Genomic DNA, 13704 nt, shown 5'->3' on the forward strand with positions numbered 1-13704 from the left:
TTTGACGCGCCTTTCCCACACAACCAAACCTCTACCGGACAGCAATGTTCTTCATGCGGCCCGTTGTCGGTACCGGCTTCTCCAGTCTCAAGGCCCAAAGCAACATGTCCTCAGCGGGGAGGAAAACCAGCAAGGCACGATTGCAGAGGTACGCAACCAACGCGCAAAAGGTTGCGACGAAGGCGTCCATCAGGTAATGATTGGCGGTGCCCACGATTGTCAACAGAATCCAACTCGGGTAGAAGACACCGAAGCAGAACATGGCCCAGCTCTTCCAGCGTGCGCGGTTCTCTTGGATCTCCTTGAGCTCGACGTCATCAATATCCAGCGACTTGTCCAAGTCGTTGCGAAGCAGGTAGTTCCTCAAGCGACCGAAGAGGAGGTTGAGGATAGCCGAGTCGGCGATGAAAACACAGCCAATGGCGAAGGCGTAGCCGAAGTGCATAGAGGGCATTGCAGCCAGCTTGTTGACGAACTTGCCGCTCATCCAGACACTCTCGGCGTTCTCGAGGTTGACCGTGTCGACGAAGCCGTACTCGGAGGGCATCAGACGGGGCGGCGCGCACGGGTAAAAGATGAAGATGATGAAGGCACACATGTTCAACAAGGTCATTGTGCGGCGGACAGTGCAAAAGCGGGCGTGGGTGGGAGCCATGGCGAAGTAGTAGGCAATGAAGCCGACGGTACCAGGGATATGAATCAGAGAGTATCCGCGGTTCAGGATCGTGAGCCAAATGCCACGGAAGTCGTCGATTTGAGCACCCTCGAGGAACCAATGGGAAACGCGCCATTCAACCCAGCGCTCGGGACCAGTTCTGGTACCCTCGCCGAAGAACTTGGCCTCGGTCTCGAGAAGAAACAGGCCGTGCTCCTGGGCGACATCCCAGACAGCCTTTCTGCTGCCGTAGTAGCTCTGAGCCAGAGTTGCGGTCATGCGGTAGAAGAAGAAGGAGATGGCCCAGTAGAACATTTCGATGAGGAAGGGAAACTTTTGCAGAATTCTCGAGTGAACGTGTCTCGCAAAACGGCTAGAGTTTGGGGTTTTGACGCGATAGCATCCAAAGATGGTACGGTATTTGGGCGGAAAAGGATCGGTCCGGATAGGATCGTAGGACTCGTCGGAGATGCGGGGTGAGTCCCCTCTCTCTTCAAATAGAGGTTCATATGTCGCGTTTCCGCGGCGGAGGATCGAGTAGTTCTTTCTACGACTGACGTACAAGCCGATGAGCATGATGGATACAATCAGCTGGTGCTGGTGGTTAGCCTTGAGGAATCGTATGACGTGGAGCTGCGGCTGCGGTGGTCTAGCAGCGAAGTGGCCGTGATCCTTACAATTGGTTCTACCCAGTCCGGAGTTCTCCATGTGTGTACTGCCTTCCAGCCGCCTTCAGGAGTGCCATACGGCAATTTGCCGCTAGGAGGCTTCACGTCGGCCATGATGTCTAAGTTGCGCGGGGATCCAAAAGTGTTGTAGGAGTGAGTATTCCGTTCCTCTTAGAGTGTCGTGTGCTCGTCCTGCAGTGGTTTGAATCGGCAAAGGACAGCCGTCGGGAATCAGATCGGGTCGTTCTTGAAGTCGGAAAGTCTAATCGCTCGAAACAACAAGCACATTCAATGCAATCGGGACGTCGTGTGGCTGGTCGTGATGATGTCGTCGTGCGTAGTGAAGTACTCGTGCCTGTTTCGGGGCTAGACTTGTTGGTGGCCGTGTATCTTCCTTCAGTCGGGAGGATTGTGAATCTCGATGCCGACTTTCTGGTGTAACAGCGTCAGACAGCGAATGGTAGACAGACACTGATCATGCGACCGACTCGAAGAGTTCTCGAAGAGAAAGGGGAATAGGAAGGAAAACAAGATGTTGAGGAAAGGGGACGAGAAGCGGCCGACGGGGGGTGCAAGCAGCGACTCACGAGCGGCGTAGTAAGAAGCGGGCTCCGCCGTTCATTTAAACGGATGGACCATTTTTTCGGTAGGAGTTGACGGTAGGCTGGCTGAGCGAAACACACAGCAAAGCCAAGCAAAGCAAGAAAGGGCGGATTTGGCTCGCGGGCAACGCGTAGTTGTCCAGTGAGTAGCAAGAAGGTGGGAACACACGGCAACAGTGGGTGCGATGCCAAGACTTTTGGGTTTCTCATCTTTTGCGCTGCATCCCTGCTGCTTTGCGTATACGCAGTACGTACTTTTTCCTTCGTACGGATACATGTAATTCGTACCTGCCCCATAGTAAGGCACTTCGGTAGGTAGCCTGTAGGAGAAGGAGAGCCTGGGCATGTGCAAATCAGGCAATTGTTCATGTCGCTCCTTGCTTCGCTTGGCCCAGGGGGGCTCTAGGCTCTTTCCTGCAGAGGGTCAGACTCGCGTGCAGCTACCTCAATTCGCACCTGCTGCGTGTGCTGCTTGGATACGTACACACAGTCCGTCCCCTTCAAGATGGAACGGAGTGCTGTTTCGGGAAGGTTATCGTGTGTGGATGAAGGTACGGGGCAGGTGCAAATCTCGGGTTTCTGCTCACCGTTCCTCGGGCCCTTCCCCATCCCCCATCATCATAAACTCTCGCAGCCTCAAACCTGCCTTCCTGACTGCCAGGTTCCATGGATTCCCTCTATGACGGTACCTACCTTACCGTTGCGGCGGGAAGCTCAACTCTGTCTGGACCTTCCCTCGCATCCCCGAGAATGTAGTCTGTCGTTGGTTTTCTGGAGATTGGAAGTTTTGAGATTTACGATACCTACTACCTAGGTGCCTAAGTATAGCTGAGCAGAGTGCCATGATTCAGAGCAGGTACGAAATAAGGTACTCTCGTACCTCCTCTGTCCCATTGCGCCTGGTGGCCTGGGGGCCACGCGTCTTGGCGCCTTCCATGGCCATCGCTCCATCCTCCGACCCCTGCCCAGTGCCCGCCCACTCCTTCCTTCACGGCGGACTGCGTACCTAGCCCTTGCACAGCACAGCCATCATTCGTCAAGCCTCCTCCCGTCCTCCCGTACAGAGAACTGTTGATGACGAAGTGCCCATACGGAGTATGCGTACGGGGTAGGTACCTGCCTCACTATTTGCGGTAATTGCATCCTGCACAGCTTTTCGGCATTCTGATCCTCTTACGTTCTGCCAGCTCTACAGAGTAACATCTTACTCCCCTTACTCACCAGTCACCGCATCATCACTTCGGCACGTCAACGGATGACTGACTTTGTTTGGTCCGATGTTGCTGTTACTGCTGCCCTTATTCGCAATTACTCACGTACCCAATATTGGTCTTTGCCAGCTCTTGGATGCCCTCGACCATCCCTAGACCACAGATCACCATCCATCCGGACCAAGAACCATCACCACCACCTACCTACCTTAGGAACGCACTCAGCAGGACCTTCAGGCTTCGGCATTGCCTCGCTGTCATGTGTCACTGTCGTCGTTGAAAGACGGTCAACAGAGTTCTGGCGGGCGACCAGTTGCTGTCCCTCTGCCTCGCTCTAGCCCCAGACGCCAGCCACAACCTTGTTGCCCATCTGCCGTCATCCTCTCCAATCATCAGGCACCCCCGGCACCCATCTCTCCAAAGGATTAGCCACTGTAGGTAGCTAGGCTGAAAAGCTCTGCAGGCGCACTCAGGCTTGAGGATGCCGTTTTGTGCGCCACAAGAAACCCATCTCAGTTGGTTTCGCAAGCAGTCAAGCACATCGCACCAATTTGCGAAACCCTTGTCAGATGAGCGACGCTATCTGTCCTGCTTTTTTTGCTCCGAATCCCGACAGCGGCTACTTTAGCTCCAGCGGAATGAAGAAAGAGCAGGGGAAAAGTGGTGGTCCGTCGGACAACGAGCATCGCCAGCCGAAGAGGAACCGTCAAGCCCCGTAACGCTATTCGCGTGCTAGCTGTCTTGGCACGCCCGGTTGTCTAAGGCTCCAAGCCATTGCAGTCTTTGCAAACCAGATGAAATGTAACTTCTGACAGCATCCCGCGCGCCTCGCTTCTCTTCTGGTTCTACGAAATACAGTTCCAAACTCTCAGCACTTACATAATGGCAGTTGAGTCCCGGGTCCTTCGTTGGCTGGGTTGCGTTAAAGGCCCAAACCCAGACTGCAGTCAAGCTGAACTACGGAGTACCTACCTACATAAAGTACTGCGTCTCCAAAGTCACATTCACATCCTTTCCAACAATCGAGCCAAGCAGGACGATGCGCCGGTCCTGCTGGCTGCAAGGCCGAGGACACCATTGAACGGATACTGTGCTGGGGACCGACCAACGACTTGTTTCCTCAGTCTCATCTGTGATCGCCGGCCCTATTCAAGCTTGAGACAAAATCTCAGCATGCCACCATTGAATTCCTCAGCCGGGCCTAGGTCGGCGACCACCACAATCTGGGATCGGCATAGTCAACTGACAAGCTTAAGCAGTGGCGCTGGGAAGCCCAGGCCTAAGCTAAGCTGTTCGCAACCATCCCCACATGGAACCGGTGGTCAGCACCTTGCCAGCGATGAGGATTTTGCCCGTCACCGTCGTATCGCCTTTCCATCGACTGATCTAACCATTCACGAGCTCCTCTATCCGTATAATTATGGGACTAGAGAAATCGCACGCGACTCCTTGCACCTCTCTTCCTGAATTCGCAGCAGCCACAAGGGGTCACACACACACACACACACACACATCAACGCTATCATTCAGCGCACTCGCGACAGCCCTCTATCAACCCGACAGGGCTCGATCGACCATCCTCCCATCTGGCAGGCTAGCCCAGTGCCAATCTTGTCAGTGCCTATTGTCATATTTCGTCTCAAGTTCTACACCCGACAGCCCTCAGTACGCAAGGTATGGGGGAAGGCCGCCGGTAGTCAGGGTTTCTGAAAGCAGGAGGAATTGTTTTCACCGGCATCCATCCGCCTTGGCGTTGCAAATGGCTGGGGTTCAGACATGACGGCATATTAATGAAACCACCTCACTTTTCTGGATCCAGGAAACACACATGCGACGGATTAAACATCTGTTGCCGGACTCTCAGATTGACATCGAGACCAGATGAAAGAAAAACAAACCTATTCCGCTGCCGAGGGACTGTGGTGAAGATTTGAAAATCCCTTCCAACCAACAAACCAAGGTCTATTCTAGGGCGAGGATATTCTGCCAGCAGCTCCTGCTATTCTGCCCCCAAGTGTGGCTACGGCAGGCCCTACCTCCGAGCCCGGAGGCCAGCTGCCCATACCCACCCACTTACCTACCTACCTACCTACCTACTTACCTACTTACCTACCTATAACCACTACTTCGTTAACCTCGCTATTACTACCGCTACTACTATTACTAATTAAAGCTATTTTTAATATTAATATACTATAAAAAAAGAATAATTACGAAGTTAATAATCCTTTTATTTACTAATATATAGCTAATTATAACAATTACGGCTACGTAAAGTATAATTACTTACTTTATAATTAATAATTCCTTACCCTATTTAATACTAAAATAGTACTTAACGAGGCTATTTACGAGGCTAGTTTCGTAATTTAAATTATTTAATATAAGCCCTCCGCTAAGGCGCTAATTACTATTACTTATTATTATAATTATAGCCCGCGTTATGATTAAAAATAATAACGCTTTATAAAATTAACTTACTTAAATAAGTATTATAAATCCTTAACCTCGTTTATAAACTACTATTAATAAATCGCTACTAGCTTTTTAAGTAGTAATTAGCTCTTTTATCCTATTATTAATAACTTCCCTAACTATTATAATTACTTATTTAGTAATATTAACGCTTTTATATATTACCGCTGCGCGCTATTACGTAATAAGAAGGACTAAATTATTAACTAATAAAATAAGAGTATTTAACCTATTTAAATCTTTTCGAGCTTATAGTTAAAAAATAGCGATTATAGTAGTATCGTTACCCATAATATACTTAATATATTAGCTATTTACTACTATAATAAATTAAGTAGTAAGATCCCTATTAAGTAGTTATTTAACTAATTACGTAATTTAACGAAGTATTAGTACTATTTTTAATATAATAACGCGAGCTATATTACGAGCTTATTTATTATACTTATTATTACAATTTCCTTATTTTAATAATACCCGGATATTTTATTAATAGATTTTATATATAAAACTAACCGATTTAATATACCGTTATTTAATATTTACAGAATAATTAATAATAGTTATGCTTTTTAAGTTACGAGCTACTTTTTATTTAATAAAAAAGAAGCTAACTATTATTAGGCTATTGACTAGCTATTAATATTACTCCGGGCCTACGAAATTCCTTTTTTATAAGTTACGTATACGGATCGCGAGATTACTTTATTTAATACCTTTAATAATAATACTTAATTTAAAGTAGTACTATACGTACTTTGTTATTAGTACGTTAATTTTAACGTACTAGCCCAGACCCGGCGTTATTTTAGTTTAGTTATAAGGAACGAGACTAGCGTAGTTATATATAACTCTTATTTTTAGTAATTCCTTATAAATTAAAGTAATCTCCTCCGTAATTAATTAATAGCTATATATTATAACTAATTATTTAAATTTTAAATTACTAAGTACTTTATAATAATAGTCGATTATATTATTAATACTTAGCTTAACCCGTAGTACGAGAAATTCGTACTTATTTAGGTTAATTAAATTAGGTACTTTAGTTATTTAATTATATTAATTATTAAACCTTTATATACGAGTATTAAAGTACGAGTTTATTATTATATAGGTAATTTTAAAGCCGTATTTAATAAATTAATTATTTTTTAAATAAGTTAAGTAGTTATAATTAGCGCTTATTAAACCCGTTACTAAGCTAGGGTATTAAGTACTGTTACAGGGTTATTTTAGAAAAAAGTGCGTTTATATATATATTATAATACCCTTAAGTAACTCTTATAAGAACTTAGTACGCTAAATAAATAACTAAATTTAGGTTTATTAAAGAAGTTATTAAAAGAGTATATATATTATTTAATTTAAACTACTTATAAGTTACTTTATTACTACGTCTTTTAGTAATATATTAAGGACGGTACTTTAATATTATTAAAAAAGATCTATTTATATTAGTTCTAGCGACGCTTAGAGCTTATTATTAATAATAATACTTCTATCCCCCTATTTAATCCCCTATAAGTCCGAGGTAAGGGTTATTTATAAGGCTCTATAATAAGTATTATAATAATTATAATAAGTAAGTTAAAAAAGCTAGCTATTAATTAAAGTACTTTTTTTAAATAAGAGCCCTCTATATTTAAGTATAAAGAAGTTACTAAATATATAAAAGTAATATTCGTATTAGCGCCGCTACTATTAATAATACTTCTAGTACTAAGTAGGGCTACCTCTACTTAACAAGGCCTCGAGATTATATATAATTCTAATATATACGAGCTTAGTATAGAAATATAATAAAAGTATTAACGAGCTATTATTAACGAAGTAATTAATATAGTTAATAATAATATGATTAATTTTATAAGGGCTCCTCGGCTACTAATATTTATAAAATTATAATTCTAATTAACTAATAATCTTACGTAATTAGATATATTATAAGATCTAATTAACGAGGATTACGCTTATAATATTAATTTTATAATAAAAAGTAAGATAGATAAACTTATTAATAAGTACGAGGTTAAAGTAGAATACGAGGCTAAAATAGAGGAAGTTATTAAATTACGAGCTATGGGCTATACGGAGTAATTAATAGTTAATTAGGTAGTTAATTAAGTAGTTAATTAAGCTACTTTGTTAATTATAACGAATTAGGCCGTACTTTTTATTAAAAAAATTTAATTAACTATAAGTTAATTAACGGCCTTTAATTAGTCTAATTTATTTAAATACTAACTATATAAAGCCTAGCTTATGTATATACCTAAGACCGGCGGTCGTGTAGCGGCCGTAGCTACACTTAGTAGCAGAATAGCGGGAGCTACTGGCAGGATATCCTCGCCCCTATTCTATTGGATTGGATCTAAATCCCAGCGCTTTGCATGTCAAGCTTCCCGTCAATCTCGCAATGAGATTGAGATGTCAGCAACCATACCAAACCCACTGGCCAATGCCTGGGGGCTCCACTGAACGGGGACAATACGCGGGAGTAAGAGCAATCCCTGTCTCTTGAGGAGTCGATAGCATTCAGGGCAGTTCCCTGGCGACTGGTTAAAGCGGCCTCCGCGGACCGTCAGCATCAAGACCGCGCATCTGGTCGGCCGGGTCCTAAGCGGCCTATTCGTACGGATGATGAGGGGATCGTGGACGCAAAAAGCTTGACGCATACAAGGCTACGGCTATGCGTACCGACACGCAATTCTTGCTCATTCTCCCCCCACACTGTAGATGCCGAATCAGCCCTTGACTCGTGGGGGAGGGGTCTTACGCTTCCTCGATTGACTATTCGTAGAGCACGTTCGACGCTACTTTTCAGAGATGCTGGTTTCGTCCATCTTTCGGCACAGGTAACCGCTCAATCCCCAAGACTGGAACACTGCAACGCGCAATTCAAGCTGCATCCAAGACTGTTTGGGCTTAGCTTATTGGTTGAGCTCAGACGTAACTCACTCAATCCTCAATCCCCTAATCTTCAATATGAGCTCGGGGCGTGTCTTCGACATGCCGATGGCCCGGCGAACTTCCAGCCCCGTGCCAGCATCCGCGATTGGACCATCGTAGGGGTTGCTCAAGGCATATCTTCCTTGAAGTCGATATTTCATTCAGTCTTGCAATTGTGCCTCGGAGCTCACCTTGATTGATAGGCACGTAGGAACTGTGAGCAGCATTGGTACCTGTGGTTGATTCAAGGTTATAATCCCATCATCCCATCGCCACGGAACAAGGCCAGGACCCCGAAGACCTCTCTTTCCGGCAGTAGAGTTTGGATCGAGCTGTACAGGTTTCACAGCTCATCCCGCTGTTCAACTCAACTCTTGGCTGTCACAACTTGGTTGCATGCAACGTGCCAACCTTGGTGTTGAAGGCTCTGGAACACAAAATTCAACGAACATTGCCGGCGGTTTAACTGGGCTGTCCTTACCAGATTGTCGACCATTTCGCACCACGAGCCACCACAAGTACGTCACTAGCACCATTCTAGTCTCTCATCAACTGCGCACTTGATCTGTGAGATGACAGTCTTCGTTTCGAGTTGTGCCGGCTACCCATCGCCTGTCGCAGCCGTTGTCGAGGCTTGAGTTTGGGTTTGAAGGGTTCACCCTAGCCGCGCGTCCACCGCCGGAAGAATGGGATCTGCCGCCTCACCCAATCTGTCTATTTACCCAGCACTGTGGCGGAGCACGCTTCTCTGACTGATTGGCTGCGTGGCTGCTTCTTGACCTTGTCTACAACCAGGCTAACCTACAATTGCGTGCGGGGGTTTGGGTAGGTAGACTGCACGACATTCCTCCGGTCGGATTGGCCCCGCTCTTACACCATCGCCGACCTCCTTCGCCGATGGTACAAGTCGGCCGGGCCTAGGCGTGGGGCCGATATTGAAGAACGAGGCCGACTCTCAGTACCCACCCACGGCATGGATGCTAGCCAAAAGTACACACGCAACATACACACAGTAGGGGTCACGATGGTTAGATTGGCTTTTCTCTTTACTTTGCTAGTTGTCCTATCCTACAGCTGAAGCAAAGCAACGTCGTACCCAGTATCGACACATGCGCTAGACAAACTGCGACCAAAGAGCAAGGCGGCATCTTGACTACCACTCCTGAATCGTAACAGATGGGAAGCCCTAGAAAAGAACATGACTAAACACCGTAGATGCCAGCTTCATCAACACTATCTCTCGTAAGAGGGTTCGTGGGAAGAAGCGAACAAGGTTCCCAAAAACAAGAGCGCCTGGATCCATCGAGATTGAAGAGAGTTTTCAACCAAAAATAACAACAAAGCCAGCTGCCCCTCGCCATGTGCAACTCCCAGCCCTAGCACCCAGCACCCATCCCATCCACCCATCACCCTTTCCAAAGTCCAACTCAAAAACAAATCGTGGGGTTACCAACAGTGTGTAGGTTCGTGCCCCTCCTCGTTTTCCCTAAAGAAGCAAATCAAGCGCCGCTTTCATGTCCCAGTCAGTCAATGTTGCGTCAAGTAGATTTAGTTGGATCGTTGGTTGAATTGGATTTTCCGAGAAAAAGATGACGACGACGATGATGCACATCCAGACAGATTTTGTTTGTTATACCGCCCATGCTTTATGTGCTTTGTGCTTTTTTTTTCACTCAAAAATAGAACTGCTGCTGGGGCTGGCCCGGTGGCGGTTGGGCGACGAAGTCAAAGTTCATGGTATCGACGCCGCTGTTCCAGGGGTCGGGCGATTCTAGGGAACGATCAGCCTTGTGAGTCTCAACCGGCGACAGATTCGTGAACGCTACTTACCCCACCAGATTGATTCGTAGAGATCCATTGGGGACATGTATGTTGACGGGTCCAGGTTGGCAATGTTATCCATGCTGACGGGTGGGTATCCCATGCTGAGACTTGTTAGCATCATCCGAGGAACGAAAGGATCGCGAATGGGAGGTTCAGAGATTACGTACTTTGGTGTGTACTCCGTCATCGCTGTACCATTTTGCATCTCGGCCATGGCGAGAGCCGCGTCCTGGTGGGGATCCATGCCGAACGGCTTCCCGTCATTGTTCCCGTTGACGTTATTGCCCATGGGGCCCATGAGCATCGGCGGCAGCGGCGTCCTCGCCCCGCTTCCGGTGCCGCTGGAGTCGGTCCCCTTCATCTGCGACGTGCCCATGATGGTGCCATGTTCGTAAATGTTACGCAGCGCCGTCAGCGCTCTCCATAATGGTCCAGACAGCTCGATATCCTTGTCCGTCTTGGGGATGTGAGCCGTGGGCGAGGTGGCCTCCTTCGCGGCCGTTGCGGACAGCGCGGCGATGAGGTCGCCCTGCAGCTGACGGACCTCGGGGCTGTTCTTCGTCTCACCCAGAATACCGAGGAGCAGTGCGGACGAGAGGCCGTGATACGTAAACGCCCAGCTGCGCGTAGGAATGACTGAGAGCTGGTGCATGGCGAGGAACATGCGGACCGTCTCGGCGAGATTGTGCTGGCACTTGTCCGAGAGATGACGCTTCTGCTCGGGGGTGAGCTTGGTGCAGTCGCGGCGGAGGGCGGGGCGGCAGCAGACGGAGATGACGAAGGAGGTGTGCAGGCGGACGGCGTAGTGCTGAAGGCGGTCGATGGCGCGTTTGCACTGTTCCTTGATGCGAATGTTGGGGGCGACGTTGTTGCGGAGATTTTCGACAGCTTCGCAGTTTTCAACCATTTGCTCGTAGCTTACTGTCGTTGCCACGTCTGGGTTCAGACGCCGCGAGATGATTTCGCAGAGGTGATACATTGTGTCCAAGTAGCCGTATTCGCCGGCAATGGTGGTTGCTACTGTCGGAATCGGGCAGCAGGGGATGTTTGTCATGGGAGGACTATTCTTATTAGAGTGCGTCTGGTTATGAGATTCTCGTAGAGTTGCTGTTCTTACCGATCAAAGGATAGTGATGTGAGCGTATCGTGCCACACACATGTCCACCACAGCTTCCGGCGGATCATCTCCTTGGACTGTCCATCATTCCGGGCGCTGTCCCGTCCGTCAGAGGGATTCGGCCGGTGCAGGCCGAGAGACTGAGCCAGCCTGCAGGTCAGACCAAGCAGGGCCCACGAGGCCTCGGCCTTCATGTCATTGAGAAGGACGAAGCTGGTGAGCAAGAGAGCTTGGATGGAATCGAATGTGGGTCTTAAAGCCGGTGTGGGGTCTCGGGTCAGTGGATGGTTTTTTGTTTACATTTCACGGTCATTGTCCGAATAGCCGGATGGGACCCATTCTCTAAGAGATAAGGGGGCCGAGAGGCAAAGAAGGGAGGATGACTAACCGTAGTAAAAAATTGCCGAGCCGCAAGAAATGGAACGATATTTGTATGTACTTTTGGGAGTCCCGCGTGCGGATATGATACGGCGAGTCGTGGTATTGCGACCCAACGGCCAGCAATGCAAAAAGAATGGCGAGCCATGAAGCGGATACGGGTTTCGGCGTGCGTGCGGCGTTGCTCGCGTTGCGCGCGCGGTCTTCGAGGTAGACCATGAGCTTAGACTCGAGGTCATCAATATCGACGACGAAGCCCCAGAATTGTTGGGGAGTTTCTTTGTATGTGCGGAACAGCCTTCATTTTGTTAGTCCTCCCTCTGTCCCTTGTGAAGTGAAGAGACACTCACTTCATGACTTCCCGATCCGAGGGCAGCTCCGCCGAAATCTCCCTCGTCAGACTATCGAGATGCTTTGATGACATGAGCGGAAAGGGCGCAGAGGTATCGAGTCCGAGAATGGACCTCATATCCTGCCGTATATCGACGCCCTCTTGCAGGTCGTTGGCGCCGGACTGCTCCCTCAACAGGGAGGGGATACTATTTTGGCCGAGATACCGCGTGACGGCTTCGGGGGCCTCGGTTTCGTCCACCACGCCTGCAGCTACTGGTCCCCGGGGGAGCTTATCAGTATACAACCCGTTGTTGTTTCCCATAAACGACGACGACGATGCTGCAGAAGCAAAAGGTCTCGAACCAGGATGGATGTGCTGGTTATGCGGCAGTGAAGACGACAATGATGACTTACCGATGGCCGCGCGTGGCCAGGTCGCGCTGCCGGGTTCCTGCTTTAAGGGAGGTTGACCCGCGGCGGCGTCCGCGGCAGGATCTTCGGGCGAATGCGGTCTTTTTCGATTGAGCACTGATGAAGCCGTGCCGTTACCTGCTGTAGTCGGTGCGGTTGTGGTGCTGGCACCATTACCGCCGGCATTGCTATTGCCGCCCTCTGTTGTGACGGAGCCGGCGGCCTTGTGGTTTGTACCGTGAGAGGCTGTGCGATTGGGCTTGTAGGAGCATAGTTGTGGGTGTTCTCGCTTGACGCAGTTTTCGCATGGTTGTTTGTTGTCGCACTTTACCTTGCGTTGGCGACATGGCCAGCAAGCGGTGCCTTTGGAGGAGTCAGTATGAGTCAATAGATGATGAGATGAGTGATTTATGATATGGGGGTGAGATGAAGGTGAGAGGATGTGAAGATCAAGTCATCTCATCTCTGTTACCTAGAGGATATGGGATGAAATGAGATGAGGTATGTTGAGCAGACGGCATATGTTTGTCCGTCCACCGGTGGCAGAGAGAAAAAGTCACTCATGAATGGATCAGTCTCACTCACCATATCTGACCTTGCGGTGAGAGTGGATGATGCGGTTGGCCTCCTCGGGGGTAAGATCATCGATGGAGGCCTGATCCGGGGTCGGGGTGGTTTGCGACTCGGTCATGATGGCGACGGGCCTTGCATCAGACCCGGGTGTCGTCGGCGGCGTGAGCAGCGGAGGTGAAGATGGTGGTGGAGGACGTCACGGATACGGTGGCAGCTACAGATGCAGCTCGCTGTCTGCCGCTTTGAGAGTCTAACAGACCGTGGTGGCGATAGCTGCTTTTCTCCAGACCTCTGTATGGGACAGGCACAGAAAGGTGGGAACTCCCCCTTTCGAAGCCCGTCCGCCGGGGTGGAAGGATTTACAGTTCACGGACGTGACGGGGGGCCAGCCGGGCGGCCGATCGGGGGTGATGAGCGCGTGCGGCGTGGAGTTTTGCGCGCAGGCGGCGGGCTCTTCACTTGGGAGTTGCAATTTCTTGCAGCAAGGCGAAAACGTCGTTCGGCG

General features: G+C 48.6%; 2 protein-coding genes across 2 annotated transcripts; both read right to left on the reverse strand.

Annotated features, from left to right (window-relative positions):
• Positions 1–31: 31 nt before the first annotated feature.
• On the reverse strand, positions 32–1437 carry CABS01_11184 (uncharacterized protein; the record flags this gene model as incomplete). The annotated part of the gene is made up of 2 exons (XM_060544539.1): positions 32–1246; positions 1333–1437. 2 exons carry the CDS (start codon positions 1435–1437, stop codon positions 32–34), a joined length of 1320 nt encoding a protein of 439 aa, XP_060397787.1.
• Positions 1438–10236: 8799 nt separating this feature from the next.
• On the reverse strand, positions 10237–13317 carry CABS01_11185 (fungal specific transcription factor domain-containing protein; the record flags this gene model as incomplete). Its single annotated transcript, XM_060544540.1, has 7 exons — positions 10237–10334; positions 10394–11448; positions 11505–11717; positions 11893–12180; positions 12233–12554; positions 12630–12989; positions 13212–13317. 7 exons carry the CDS (start codon positions 13315–13317, stop codon positions 10237–10239), a joined length of 2442 nt encoding a protein of 813 aa, XP_060397788.1.
• Between the last annotated feature and the right edge of the window lie 387 nt (positions 13318–13704).

Source organism: Colletotrichum abscissum, assembly GCF_030869225.1.
Source record: "Colletotrichum abscissum strain IMI 504890 chromosome Unknown Scaffold_30.1, whole genome shotgun sequence".
Taxonomy (NCBI): Eukaryota; Fungi; Ascomycota; class Sordariomycetes; order Glomerellales; family Glomerellaceae; genus Colletotrichum; species Colletotrichum abscissum.